Below are 15,539 nucleotides of genomic sequence, written 5' to 3'. Positions count from 1 at the left end.
AGAGAAAGACAGACACCATATGTTTTCACTCTTATGTGGATCCTGAGAAACTTAACAGAAGACCATGGGGGAGGGGAAGGAAAAAAAAAGTTAGAGAGGGAGGGAGCCAAACCATAAGAGACTCTTGAAAACTGAGAACAATCTGAGGGTTGATGGGGGGGTGGGAGTGAGGGGAGGGTGGGTGATGGGTATTGAGGAGGGCACCTATTGGGATGAGCACTGGGTGTGGTCTGGAAACCAATTTGACAACAAATTTCATATTTAAAAAAAATAAATAAAGCAAACTACTCTGTGATTGTGAAAAAAAAAACTGTTAAAAAATAACGTGACTATTTACAGACCTTAGGAAAGAACACTGTATGTGTTATTTCTAAGCCAGAAAGGGGGTTACTTCACTGAAACGGAATGTAAGGAAGGACAGTGCTAGAGCAAACAGGTGGCCATTGGGGATGGTGATTAAACTACTTTTATTCGGCTCCCAGGCTCCCAGCAGTGATGTTTGTAAGCACACGCGGCCACTGAGCGGTGGCGACCCAAAGGAGGCGCGCATCCTCCGCAAACACTGAGGGGACATCCAATGTCATTCAGAAACAAAGTGTGCGGGTTTCGGAGAACCTGGGACTGACTGACAGGTGCTCACGCTGTATGCGTTTCAGACGCCTCAACCCTCCTAGAGCAGAAGATGGGTTCTACCTTCTAGGACAGAATTAACGCAAGAGGGAAGTGGGTCTCAGGAAGGTTTGGAAGCCTCGCTCATCCATGAGAGAAGCCAGGCGAAAAGACAGAAGTGGAATTTTTTACATTCCAACAAAAATTACAACTTCACCTCGGCTCGGGTCATGATCTCATGGTTCATGGGTTTGAGCCCCACATTGGGCTCTGCACCCGCTTCCAGTTCTCTGTCTCCCTCTCCCTGCCCCTCCCCTACTCTCTCTCTCTCAAAAATAAACAAACTTAAAAAAAAATACAACAAAACCAGAAACACTTCAAGAACCAATATTCTACAACTGTCAGAGATACATTTAAAATTAAGATTCAGGGACACCTGGGTGGCTCAGTTGGTTAAGTCTGACTCTTGATTTCGGCCCAGGTTATGATCTCATAGTTCCATGAGTTCGAGCCCCGCGCCGGGCTCTGCACTGACAGTGTGGAGCCTGCTTAGGATTCTGTCTCCCTCTCTCTCTGCCCCTCCCCCACTTGTTCTCTTCCCACCCCACCCCGGTTCTCTCAAAATAAATAAAAATAAGCTTTAAAAAAGTAAAAAAAAAATAAAGATTCATGTCTTTTGTAACATACAATACACAGCAGCAAAAAGAGAGTCTAATTAATTTGGAGTTGAAGGGAAAATGTGGACTTTTCGACTTATTTTGAGTCATTAGAATACGTGCTTTCAGATGTCGAGGGAAGAGAAAGCACTTGCATCTTGACAAATCAATAATAAATTCCGTCTTAATCAAAGGCGCTTTGAATTAATTTTTGTACCGTACCTCCTTCCTACACTCTCGTTCGTTCTATTTTAACTGACACCAAGGAAGGGACAAAGTATAACAAAAACGTGGTTCACAAAAGTACACATCTATCTTCTTAGCTTCTGGGCACAGAAATAAATTTATGACAAATTTAATATTAGCTTGAGAGTAACTAAGCCCAATTATAATTATCTGGCTGGGAAGAGAAATTAATTAAATGTCCTGGTGATAAAGACCCCACAGCAAACCTAGAAGAAACACACCCATGGAGGAGGACAGGCGCTTGAAATAAAGGAGAGGAGAAGGGAAAGGCAATATTTAGCCCATCTGCTGGGACAGTAATGGGACAAGGTCATCTTTTCAAGAGAACACGGAGTGCATTACCCTGGAAATGAGACTACCTGGCGGGCAAAGCCAGCCGGGTCCCTAATTCTCCTCTTCAACTTTGTGATTTGCTAATGGGAAACACATGTCTCCCTTTTGCACCAAGTTCAAATGACTCTGGAATTCCAACCGTGCAGCTCAGCGACTGAACCAGAACAAGGGGAGAACTTGTCAGGATTTAAGAGCTTTCAGCAAAGCCCTTCAATCGCAGCCAGCACCCTATTCCACGGAAGGATATCAATTATAGATAGTGACTTGCTTTAGCAGGCAGTCGGGACTGTCAGACACTAGATAGACAGCCATGAAGAATCATGAATCTTTCTATTAACTGTAAGAGGGGGAAAAAGAATGGGTCATGGCTATAAATAAGGCAGAGCATCAGAATGGTTTAACACCTTGCCTCTTGGTTGTACATAGCATGAAAATGCAACTAATTCCCAAAATGTCCTCTCTCTGAAGAAAGCTGTGGGAATGGAAACAGTTAATACTGCCCTCCGTCTTTAAGAAAGTGGGTTTCGCAACTGGCATTTTTTCCACCTGCCACCAAAATAATGAGGTGGACGTGAAGTAGCTTTTCCTTCAGTCAACAAAAAAATAAAGTGTCCATGCTACAGCAGGCCATTGCTGGTGCTAACGAGACAGCTGTGAGTGGGAAGGTGCTCATGCATCCTGCAAAGTGAAATCAACTTAAACGCAAGAATTTGGACTTTCCATACTTCAGATAACAAGTAAAAAGGTGGAAAATACGTGATATAAGCTGGTATTTTTATTTATGTCACCGCAAGTCATAACTTTAATCCACTTAATTTGCATAATTTATCTCAGACTAAAATTAACATCAAAAGTAATATATTGGATTTTCCCCTAATCCTGACATGAGTAACTCCGACCTGATTTGGAATAAAAAATTTCCACTGTACGTGGATTTGTTTATAATTTTTACGATACAACAGACAACACAGTGGTCATTCAAGGTGACAGTTTAAGCAGACATTCCTTCAAACTACTCAGATCTCTCTATGAAAACATCATCACTACCCAAAACCTTTCACCCCTGAGATTAAGTACAAACACCTACAAGAGTCACAGTCTTGTAAAAGCTTTCACATGAAACAGACAGCGAAAAGGTGGAGTTATTACCAAAATTCCCCCAAAATGCGACCTCCAACCTGGTGCCTCATGAGGAGCACAATTCCTTTTAAATGTAGGCTCAGAGGAAGCTCCCATTCCATCCCCGCATTTGATAACAGCTGAACCATAATTACAGCCCCCTTTGGAAACTACAATGACCTATCCGCAGAGAAGGCACCAGGAGATGGGGACGTTGTCAAAAGCAAGCAGCCCAGACAGCATCTCGTTCGTGATGGCGGTTTGCATGCAAACAATTTCCCCCTCGTGGATGTCTGTCTACTCGTTGTATCACAAAGGGTATTCCTGACATCCTTCCTCTTCGGGAAAATTTGCCTACCCGAAAAGAAAAATTCCAAACTTTTTTTTTCCCCCTTTAGTATTACAATGTCTGTGGTTCCCATTAAAAGTCAGCAAGCAAAAAGGGCCATTAAGTAAGGCTTGGCTTAGAAATAACACTTGCATCAAATTAAAGAGAGAGAGTCGAATTAGGTTCATGGAAAAATCTGGAAATACACCTTAATTAAAAACATTTGACTTTCTAGGTTCTTGCTGCGCTGAGAAATCTCTAATTCTTCCTGCACAATTATAAGGGGACATGATTACAAAAGAAACGTTTGGGGGGGGAAACCCTGCTGATGTCATCATGTTAACTTCCCAAAACATCCTGTACATAACGGATCTCAAAACCTGGCAAACCTAAGACTATAATGTGATGGCAGCATGCAGAATATATTACAGAGGATGAGCCAAGTTGCAGAAGACACACTGGGGGAGCTCACGAGGCCCATGAAAAACGTGGGCTGTGTCAGGGGATGTATAATTTTAGTGCTTAAATGGAGAAGGGCTCTCAAGAAGTATGGATCATCTACAATTAAAAGTTACTATAAAAGAAAAGAGACTGGGGGTAGTGTGTGTGATGTGTGCACGTGTGCTGGGTGGACAAAGAGTCCCCACGAAAGCTGTTCTGTCAGATCTTCTGTCACATTAAAAGCTGATGAAAAGGCCACACTCTGATGAAGCTGATGAAAAGACCATCCTTAATGCCTCGATGGGACCCCTGTGCTTCTGCACAGGAGTGTGTGTGAGCCTACAGCTTTTTATCCTCTATCATCGGAAGGCCCTTCCATCTCAGTTGCTCCTGGTCCCATCTGCTAGGGAGGTTCCTCTGGTGTGAAAGAAAAGTCCCAAATAAGATGAAGCACCGGTAAAGGAAATATGCCCACTCAGGTATGTGGGAGTGGGGAGGGCACTGCATTATCGGAAACAATACTTGGGCGGGGGGGTAGGCAGCAAAGACTCCTGAACCTGGAAGAATAAGACAGAGCGTGGATCTCAATGTGACCATGTTGCTGGTCTCAAAAGCACACGCCACAGGACACATTTTAAAATACACATCACTCTTTCCATGAGACTCTCCGCCCTGCAAGGCTTGGCCGGAAGTCAAGAAATGGTGCTAATGGCTTCTCCAAGCATCTACCTATCTCACACAGAGTACTAATTGCCTCATAAAATAGTGGGAGGCTCCTCAGATGGTGAGAGTTTGGAAGAAGAAGGCAGAACGGAAAAAAGGAATCCCCCACCTCTAAAATTTTTTCTGCTGTTGCCGGGTCTTAGAGAGGAGAATCAAACTTGGTTAAAAGGTTAATAATAATTCATGTCCAGCTTACTATTACTCAATAACCATCAAAGACGCTAACTCAAAATAGTGTTTTCTGGCTTACAGGATCAGAGTCATTACACTCTCTATTGAAGACTTTATTGAATTTTACACTAAGCTTTAGCTGACTGAACAGGTCAAGCACCGTAGCTCAGAGTTTTCTTTATTCTCAGAAAAGTCATAAAGCCCTCTCCAGTTTGCAACGCTGCTAGCTAAGAAACTTGCCTCGGCGCAGGGTCAGGGACGCTGACCCCACCGACAAGGTCGCAGAGCTGTAAAGCCCAGTCCCCGCAGCCCCCCACTTACGTGCACCAGCTGCTCCTGGGTGTCGAACTCCCGCGTGCAACCTTCCCAGTGGCAGTTTGTTTCATAGATGACTTCAGGCTCCTGTTTGCTTTCGTCTTTGTCCCCTTCCTCCTTCACTAGGGTTGTCCCTTCCGGCTGTTCCTGGGGGGGCAGGGAGGAGAGAGGGAAAGGATTCAGACACAATGGAAAGAAGGCAAGAGAAAGGGGGAAAAAAAAAAAGAACAAAAAAAAACCCAAAACCCAACCACGTGATTTCGGTTGGTCTGCCTCCTGACGCAATTTTTCAGTGAAAATAAAATACAGCCCAGGTCTATTAGCTGGATTTTGTGACTCGAAGAAGTCAAACATATGGAGTCATCTGTGTGCATGTTTTCTGATTTGTGGAATGTATCTTCAGAGATTGTTAATTTGGGATTAAAAACAACAGTCTAGGGGCGCCTGGGTGGCTCAGTTGGTTAAGTGTCCAGGTCATGATCTCATGGCTCATGGGTTTGAGCCCCGGCGTCAGGCTCTGTGCGGACAGCTCAGAGCCTGGAGCCTGCTTTGGATTCTGTGTGTGTGTGTGTGTGTGTCTGTCCCTTCCCTGCTCATGCTCTCTTTCTCAAAAATAAACATTAAAAAAAAAAAACAAACAGCAGTCTAAGCTATGATGATGATAAGAAGTGGAGGCCAAACCTTGCCCCTGAATACAAGAGGAAAAAGAAATTAAAATGTAATCCCCTAAGAGAAGCAATTAAACTAGTTCATGTTGTCTTTACTCAAAAGACTGGTCTCTTTTGGTCAGATTCTTTCCAGTGTATGAATTTGTTTATTCTCCTACTTTGGAATCAGGGACGTGGTTTGCTAGTAATTCTGATTCTGTTTTCCCTGCCATTGGAGGCTGTGACCGGCACTTCGTGGGTTTTATAGGGATCGTGTCTTCCTGGTTCAACTTCTGATCTCCAAAGATGTGGCTCGCTGCCCAAGAACCACAGCATCTAAAGGTTGGCGGCATGGTCTTTTCTCCTCTTCAAGGCAGCTTCGCGGCAGTGAAAATACAAACAATTTCCAGAATGCTGGGAGAGTATTAGGTGCATAGACTCAGGATCTAATCTGGGACAGGGTGACAAAAACCATAAACAGGCACTTCGGTGTAACCGCCAACGTTGTTGGCCAGCAGAATTCCAGAGGAAAGGTGGATCTCAGAACCTACTACACCCATTTATTCCATCCTCAAAATGCTCATGCAAAAGGAAATTTGGGTGGAGGTGGTCTGAGCTTGGGGCTGAAGCAGCCATGGATGTAGAATCCAGATTCTGTGGACGTCCAGACTCCTGTCCAGCCCCTATTTCCAGGAATTAAAATTCACTGACCTCCTTCCTGTGTTGGGCACAGGGACCCTAGGAGATGGTATTATTATGCCTCTAGGCACAATAAACATATTTTACAACTGAAGCTCAGAGGATCTAAATGCCTAAAAGCAGAGACCAGATTAGAATTTCTAAACTTGTCCTTTCAGGACTTTGGAGAAAGGACCAGAATCTTATCGGCCTTCAGGTAGGTTAGCTGTGCCTTGATCCATGCCCTCCTGTTCTCCAAGCTCTCCTGGCAAGTGGAGAAGGCAAAATAAGAACAAAGAAGAACATGATGGGTGTAGGGAATATCACTAGCTCTGCCTAGCTCAGGCTTAGGGCCAGGAGTTCATTATTTCAGGCCTCAGACCAGGGCTAAGGACCAAAGCTATCAGCGGTCAGTAACAAATTAATCCAACCACTGACACCACACACTTCAGGTTACAGTGCACACAGCTTCTTGCATTTTCTTTGTGTTTGCTTCTGAGCGAGAAAAACAAACGGAGTCACTCCACAACTGGCCTTTTGTCAAATGCATGGGTACGGCCAAGGTCAAGGCCAAGGCCACAGTGAATGAGGAAATGCTGTGAGAGACGCCAGCCCAAGGGGAGCAACGAGCTGGCCGGGGGAGCTGCGGTGCCTCACCTGCTGACCCCGTGGCCCTGGGCTGGGCAGGTCTTCATCGGGTTTGATCTTGGACCGTTTGTTGTGCATCAGGTCACCGGTGCTACTCACCGCAGACTCACTCGTGGGCTTGTTCTGCCGGTCACATTTGCAGGGACAGAAACAAAAATTAGGTTTTCATCAATGAGCGGGACCATCGCTAAAACATGCAACTCTAGACAAGCAGACTTATTTGGCATTAGAACAATAACACTGATAATGCTCCCATCCCACGATCGCAGAGCTCAGAAAGTGTGTTTGAAGCGAGAAAATACATCCACGAGGCAGCTCCTTGTTTACACTCAGGACTAAAAACTCCCTGTGGCTTTTAAAAGCTAAGAGAATAGAGCAGGGGGGCCTGGGCTTTAATGAGCTCCCACAGCGTGTTTAGAAGAACAAAGTGGTGAGTTGGGTAGGGAACCAAAAGAAACCATCTGCAAAGTTCTCTAATTCAAGGATGCAGATTCTTCTCGGGGCAGTATTAGTGAGGCGATAAGAGGACACAGAACAGAGGGCACAGCATGGTTCTATGCTGCCCGTGAAGTATCCCATGATTCTAGGCGCCAGGGGACAGTAACCGAATGAGAGCAAACCCTTCATGCAATGTAGTCTACTGGGCAGGGTTAGAGACAGCACCAGGTCAGAGGGAAGCCTCATCAGGCAGCCCGCTTTTCCACCAAAGATGAGATGACTCTGGTAGAGGAAGCTACTGTTTGGTGAGGAACACATACAGGGTGCATTCGTCAAACCTGAAGCCTGCGGCCCTGGGTTAGGAAGACAGGTTACAGTAAGGAAGCCATGACCATGCTCGGAGCTCACGAGGTGACATGGCTCTCCTCTAGGATTACAAGACGGATCAGCTCATCGAGCTGTCTCTCTTACCTGTGAGGACTCGGAAGGGCCAGAGCTGACCTGGACGGGGTTCAGAACCGTAGGGATCCCAGGAATAGGCCTCTGCGTTGGAAAAGTTGGGGCAGGGTGGATGAGTGGAGGGCTGTGTCCAAAGGCCGAGCCTAAGCTCTGTTGTCGGCTTAAGATTTGCTGATGCATATGGAGAGACACGGGTGCAGAAGGGTAGGTGAAGCTCAAGGCAGGGCTGCGCGGGGGAAATAAAGAGAAGACCATCATTTACGCAGAACGCTGAGGTTACCGCAAGCGCGCTATGTGTGCATCTTTATGCCTACTGTTACATCCCAAATTACATGAGGTCTGTCTGTTTAAATTAGAAGGTAAAAACAGTTATTGATGAACACCTTGGAAGCTTCCAAGAGAAACACGGGTACTGAGGCAGGACACGCGCGTGCGTGCACCCATACAGGCGCGTGCGTACACACACACACACACACACACACACACACACACACACACCTGAAAGAAGCTTCAGCAAAACGGAAACAAAAGGCGTCTGCTCAATAACGGCTATTTATTGCAATAACAAACTTCATATAAAAATGAGAATGGGTGACGACATGCTTTATAGTATTTTTATTGGCTCTGTGCTGTATGTTCCTGCGCATGGGGCAATTCCTTTAATCTCAGCTCACGCTGCGTGCTTTCATATGTCTCCAGATCTTATTACAAGAGGAAGGAAAATCAATTGGTTAAATGTGTTTTGAACACCATGCTTGTCATATCACTCATTTGTTTGTAAAGATGGAAAGCTTGGTTCATCCAGAATGCCACCTAAAGAATTTCCATCAGTGCCGTCTGGTTACAGAAGCTGATGGATTAACCTCTCCTGGCTGAAATCGGTGATCAATGGGCTTCGGTAGAGGAATATTCCAATGGGAGAGCACAGCCCCCTCTCCCAGCTAAATGGCATTAAATGTCTATGAAAGCCCATTATACATGCTAATGCCTGTCACCGCTTCATTATGCCACAGCGTCGCCCAAGCCACTACAGTAAATTCCGAGGAAGCCACACTATTACCTAAAGATTTCTCGACAAGTAGACAGTGCCAAACCATTCTTTGTGCCAGCACAGTTTAGGAATCAAGTCCTCTTAAAAGAATGAAGTGTTCTTGAGGAATTTTCCAATGGTTTTAAAAAAATGCATGAAAAACTCTAATTGCATTCATGAACATTTCTTTCTTAAAAATAATCGGTGAAAAAAACCATATATATGTATTTCCCCCATCCTGCTGCATAATACCCAGAAAGAATCAGGGTTTCTTGTAATGTCAAAGGTAGAATTCATGCAAATTTCCAATCTGGTGGGTTAATTACTATTGCTGTTAAGCGCATTAACTGAGAATATAATAATTACAATAACAAAATGCAAACCATTTCAACAACTTTAAGTAATAATTCCGAAGATATACTCTGTTCATTAATGTGACTCCACATTTTGCCTATTTGACTACAATCCATGAAAGGCAGCTTCAATGGGATTACATTACTATTATTCCTACAGAGAACCTTGCATTACAATAGCTTGCCCATTTAAGACTGAATATCATTAAGAATACCCTATGAGAATTTCGCCAGGCTTAGAGGAACTCTCCTTTCATTCTGTATTGTAGTTCTTTAATAAAGGAAAGCAGAAACATGGTGAAAACAGTCATTGTTCACAGTAAGTTAGGGAGAAATCAGTAATAATATTCCGTTTCTGCGGTGCTACAGTTTCTGCGTGTTTCCGAAAGCAACCATGAATGATTACGGCAAGACTCAGCTAAGGTAGCCGTGTGGATGATTGATAGGGCATTAATCAAAAGATGCATATCTGCCTCAGAATTTGTCCACAAGCTTTCTTCTAATAGCTGATTTCATGTTCACTGAGCTCTATGCCCGTTTGTCCAATTTATTTTTCAGTGTACAAGCCATTCATCAAAAAACACAATGATTTAACACCCCCACCCTTCTCCTTTTGGTGAATGGGTATTACGGAGTATAACTACCTTATTCTGCTCATTAAAAAAGCAAAAACCAAAAGAGCCCACTACACACGTATTTACAGTGAGACACAGACTTTGCAGGAGCCTCCAGACATCTTGCCAGAGTTTCCTGAGGCCACACGATCAGGCAGGCGTGGGAGGGAGCACGGACGGTCAGTTACACTTCTAATTCTCAGAGGCACGACATCTGGGGGCTCAAAAAAGTCAGGACCTGATTAGGAATCGAGGCCATTAGAGAAACCATTTCATAGGGCAGGAAACACCCTCGGTTGTATATATGAGTAACGTACAGATGTTCATAGCCACGCAGGATGGGTCTATTTTTCCTTTTAAGAAGATGTGGGAGAGCAGGGAGCAAGGCCTCCTGCTGCCGGGTGGGCCCTGTCCTCAAGATACAATCAGTTTGACCTCAGCGGACAGAAGGAAGGGCGGGGGCAGCTTTTGACACATTTGGGGAACCAACGTCCCATCCCCTTGTGGGCCTGCTTTTTTGCAGGTGACAGGAATAAACCTCCAAAATCCATGTCAACTCTTAGGGATACCACGAGAACAGGCACAACGGATGAGCGTGTTCAACCTCACTGCTTATTCCTAAGGAGCCAGCCACGGGAGTGCACTCTCCTCCACACGCAAAGGGCAGGCGGTGGCGGGCACCCGCGGTGGCCTTGTCCCAGCCTGCAGAGCCGGGGCTGCCGCTGCCTCCTCGAGGCGCTGCGGGGAGCTGGCTGCTCCTCCAGATCGCAGAGCCTCTGCAGAACTCGATGACAGACGTGGTTCTTGGCTCTGTCACAGCATCAGCCAGGATCTGGAGCCAAGGCTCTGCTCGCTTTCCGGAGAGTGTGGAGGTGGAGACAGAGTTGGTGAGGAAGGAGCAGAAGAGGGGTGATGTTTGGGCACTGCATAGGGGTGTCGGCAACAACAGAAAGGATGCACGGGGAGAACCGCTGAGGAATTCCCACGGGAGGGGGGGGTCAGGGATCAGCAGGAGAGTGCCCGCACACTGCACTGCGGTGTCCTTCCTGAGCTCAGTATGGCTGGGTCTCAGCTTTTACACGTCACCTGCTCAGAGAGCAAGGCCTTCTGAGACTCACGGTCTGTCTCAATGAGCCCCTCGGCATGACTGGTCCAATCACTCTCTCCTGTTGGACATCTCTGTTCCCCACTCACACCGGCATACTCCGAAGTCACACCCTCCCTCCCTCTAGACTGAAGGGTCCCGAAGAGCTGACCCTTTGGTGCCTGGAACACTGCCCAGCACACAGCGGGCACTCAACGGTGAGTCAGCGAGTCACCAAATCTCTTCCTCAGTTCCCAATTGCCGCCGCAGCGAATTACCGCCAACTCAGTGGCTTAGTTACTATCACTTAAGTCACACACACTATCTTGGTGGCTCACGAAACCAGCGTGTGTTCTTCTGGAGTCCACAGGCACTTTAGAAGCTGCCCGCATCCTCTGCTCATGGCCCCATATCACTCCGACCCTCTTCTCCAACTCGAACTCTGACACACCCCTGCCTTCCTCTTGGAAGGATGCTTTTCATTACATCAGGGCCACCTGAATAATCCAAACTCATCTCCTCGTCCCAACATCCTTAACCACAGCTACAAAATTCCTTCTACTGTATAAGGTAACGTGCTCATGTGTTCCTGGGATTAAGACGTGGAATCTTTGGGGGCCGATCACAGTCAGAGCAGTCCATTCAAAGGAAAGCGTGTTTTCCTCTGAAAGCTACAATTTGACAATGTGTCTGTAAAACACAGTAGAAACTAAATTAGTGTCTAGGTTCCGATTGTTCTATAGGACGTCAGTGGCTGAGGATAGTCTTTGCTGAACACGGAGGTCAGAATTAAAAAGAACAAAAAATAAATCCTACCTTTAGAAACCCTAAAAAAAAAAAAATAACTTGCTAAATAGTTCATGTATTCATTTCATAATTTCCTAGAGATATAAAGTATTGCTATTGTTGGGAATTTTTATAAATCTCTTCTGTGTCCTCTAAAGGAAGACACAGTCTATTTAAAACTTGGTCTACCTGAACTTTATTACTTCAAAGTCTTTTACATTTCTGTGCACCCTATTCTTTCCTGTGGATCACTTGAAGAAAGATTAATTTTACAATCGGGCTTCTGGATCCTCATCACTCAATATTTAGCTATATTAAATATAATTAAAGAAAACTTTTTAGAGCTTTCACTTCTTTTCCCAATGACTACACGAAAGGTGGGGTAACTTAAAACACACAAACATTCATAACAATGTGACCTCTAATTATCTATATTTAGTCAATGAGACTAGGAGAGAAGCATCAGATGGCCCCCATCTTCCCAAGCAACGTGCTAACAAGGTCACAGGCCTGCCGAGACAATGATCCCAAAATAAGTCTTATGGAGGAGAAGAAAAAGAAGTGCTAAAGTCACAGAAGTCTGAGGAATATGGGTCCCACAAGCCCGGGATCCTGTGGTGCTGTGACTACGGGATGTGTATTCCAAGCGTCCCAGCCCAGATACAGCAGAGGATCTTCTAGAAACTAGTGATCCTGGCAAAACACTTTGAGCAACACTCTCCTAGGACAACAGTTATAAAGTCAGAATAAAGTAATTTCAATACTAATTTGACCTTCCCTTTTCTCAAGAGCAGAAAAAAGAGTAAAAGAGGGATTTTAGGTCGTTGACTATAATATAGGTGGTATTCTCTTCCATCAAATATAATTTCTATCCATTAGGACAGATACAGAGTTATTAAATTTTTTGTTTTATACAATACCTTAAAGGGGCATTCCTCTATGTTTGGTGACTCAGGGATAGAACTCTGAGCACATGTAAATAAAATTACACACACACGGACACTTGGGCGCATGGGTGGCTCAGTTGGTTAAGCGTCCGACCCTTGATTTCAGTTCAGGTCATGATTTCAGTTTGTGAGATCATGAGATCTAGCCCCGGGTTGGGCTCTGCGCTGACAGCACGGAGCCTGCTTGGGATTCTCTCTCCCCTTCTCTCTCTCTGCCTGTCCCCCATGTGCATGAGCACTCGCTTGCTCTCTCTCTCTCTCTCTCTCTCAAAACAAATAAATAAACATTTTTAAAAAACAATACAAAAAACAAAAACTACTCACGGTCAGTTCCCCCATTATGTTCAGCTCTGAGCTAAGCTAACAATGATCAACAAACTTCAACTGAGTGGGAAAAAGCTCTCCTATTTTCCAAAGGTTTAAAATGAAAACTCCCAAAGTCTGAATCTTTGAGAGAGTTTTGATGTATTTATTCTCTACCAAAAATAGAGGTAAAGTTTTGTCAATCTTCTTTTGCAAAGTGTGGTTAAATTTTGCAAACTGGGCCTCATTTCTTAATTTGCAGTAAATACATAGTCTCACCTCACTCCTCCGGAAGTCTCCTGTCTGGGAATCTCAGCAAGTATCCCCAGTCTGGCTAAAATTTGGAGTGTTAAGTAGGAAGAAAAGAAGTTAAATGAAATGTCCTAAAACGCACACACTAGGTCATTCTTCAACTCGGTTACATTTTAACTAAGTACTTCTATAGATCTCATTTATAGTCCCAAAGCATAAAATCATTTTTAAAATTGGAAAAGTTACATATTATTACAATCAATACAGAGAAGTTCGAAATTCATAATCAGTTTTCACTTTCACAACATTGTTTTTTTCACACCAAGGAAGTAATGTGAGTCAACATTTGTACAGAAACCTTGTGATCAATCTGTGAATCAAATTTATATTTAACTCCTAGAATGATAACGTAAGTGGGGACGCTAGAGTTGGTATTGCAGACAATCATTCCTTAAACATTTATTCAACCTTACTATACGTAAATGTATTTCACAGTCATTACTATTCAAGTCAGATGGATGAAACCCAATTTAAATGGCTGTAAGATAAGCCCGTGTGTTTTAGAAACAGTGCAGGAATTCTACACACGGTAGGGGTAAGAGGGTGGGTGGGGTGCCTGGCAGTGAAATCTTGGAACAACACAGCCGCCTAATTTGGCCTGCTGCAGTCCTATATGTTGGGAGGGTAAACAGAGCGGATTACAATATTGAAAGAGCTCTGTCTGTCACTAAATAAAAACCAGGAAAATAAACCGAGGAATCATAAGAACAATGGCAAGGGGCCAGGGGCGCCTGAGTGGCTCAGTTCAGCGTCCAACTACTGGTTTTGGCTCAGGTCACGATCTCACAGTTTGTGGGCTTGAGCCCCGTGTTGGGGCTCTGTGCTGGCAGTGCACAGCCTGCTTGGGATTCTCTCCCTCCCTCCCTCTCTGCCCCTCCGCCGCTCGTGCGGGCACACAAGTGCTCTCTCTCTCTCTCTCTCTCAAATAAATAAATAAATTTTAAGAAAGATAGCTAGAGGCTGGATCACCCAGCCACTGCACACTTAAAGGTAAAAGCTTCCGTTTTATCATTTAATGACTTCCATCCAGACGTAAGATGGCGATTTTCCTGAGAGCTGCCAAGGGACGTCCACTTGCACTGAATTGGCTATGGTCCCTGTGTGTTAACGTACAACCTAGACGGGGAAAGGAGGAGGAGACCGTGGGGCACTGAGCAGCGCTCCACACATCTCACTTAAATTTGCTTCAGCAGGGAGGCCAATCAGATCCCAGGTTCATTTCTGGAACCCTCACCATCTCCAGCCAGCGTGAAGGGTAAAGCACATGTGGTGCCTCTGGATTCTTGGGAAATGTCTTGTTTTCAGTATAAAATCAGTGCTAACTTTTATAAACGTGTTTTTCAATTGTTCTGGTGGTTGCATTTTGCTCAGACGTGAATTTCTGAAACGCCCTTAACAGAAATGCGCTTGATACTTTTATGATGTATTACTTTAGGCCGTGGCACTGGGATCAAGAAACTTCATGCTGTTGAGGCGCCTGGGTGGCTCAGTCGGTTAAGCGTCAGACTCTTAGGTTTCGGCTCAGGTCATGATCTCATGGCTCATGAGTTCAAGCCCTGCATCAGGCTCCGTGCTGGCAGTGCAGAGAGCCTGCTTGGGATTCTCTCTCCCTGCCCCTCCCCAACTCACTCTCAGAATAAAGAAATAAACTTAAAACAAACAAACAAAAAGAAACTTCATACTGTAATTTCTGTGTAAAGAATCCAATGGGGACATTTGCCTTTCCGGAGCCGATTTCTCCAAGCTCTTTGGCTCATGAAACTGGTATCAGAGGTCAAGTTAGGCAACAGTCAAATGCCACAGTTGGACACACTGGCTTCAAGAAGAAAGAAGAAAGAAAAGTGGGGGCGGGGGGTGGGGGAGGAGGCATTCTAATCAAAACGGACTTTGTGGCCACTCTGTGGCTACTGCGCTAACAGGGTTGTCCACGTTCTCGTTACAGCTGTGGAATTTCCTGCACCACAGCTGCCATTCAAAGCAAGAACAATTCTTTGCAGTTTTGCTGAGAACAGGCTGACACCTATTAGAACTTGTGTATGTACAGGCCCCAGGACACACATGCCTGCACGTGCTTTTATTTGAAAACAGAAAAATAAAGCTTCTACTTCCATCCGTAAAAGCTCCCAGGACAAGTTTACTGGAAAACCCAGCATCCTCGGAAGTAAGGAGCACACGAGTAAGACCCGCACACTCACAAAGGAAGTAAATATCACCCCCACATTTGCACTGACGCATACGTGCTCTGTGAATACTGCCTTGGGCAAAAATCCATTCGGCTTTATACGACAGAAGTGTTTTA

At 44.9% G+C, this 15,539-nt stretch overlaps 1 protein-coding gene across 2 annotated transcripts in view; it reads right to left on the bottom strand.

Annotated features, from left to right (window-relative positions):
* Positions 1 to 15,539, bottom strand: part of GLI3 (GLI family zinc finger 3) — a 281,557-nt gene that overhangs the window by 66,394 nt on the left and 199,624 nt on the right. For both annotated transcript variants that reach the window (XM_030307709.2, XM_030307710.2), the window contains exons 8-10: positions 7,824 to 8,037; positions 6,924 to 7,037; positions 4,948 to 5,088 (exon numbers count right to left, since the gene is read on the bottom strand). In XM_030307709.2, the coding sequence (XP_030163569.1) occupies positions 4,948 to 5,088; positions 6,924 to 7,037; positions 7,824 to 8,037 (469 nt within the window). The remainder of the gene's footprint in view (positions 1 to 4,947; positions 5,089 to 6,923; positions 7,038 to 7,823; positions 8,038 to 15,539) is intronic.

Source organism: Lynx canadensis, chromosome A2 (assembly GCF_007474595.2).
Source record: "Lynx canadensis isolate LIC74 chromosome A2, mLynCan4.pri.v2, whole genome shotgun sequence".
NCBI lineage: Eukaryota > Metazoa > Chordata > Mammalia > Carnivora > Felidae > Lynx > Lynx canadensis.
This window is presented reverse-complemented; position numbering and strand designations above follow the sequence as displayed.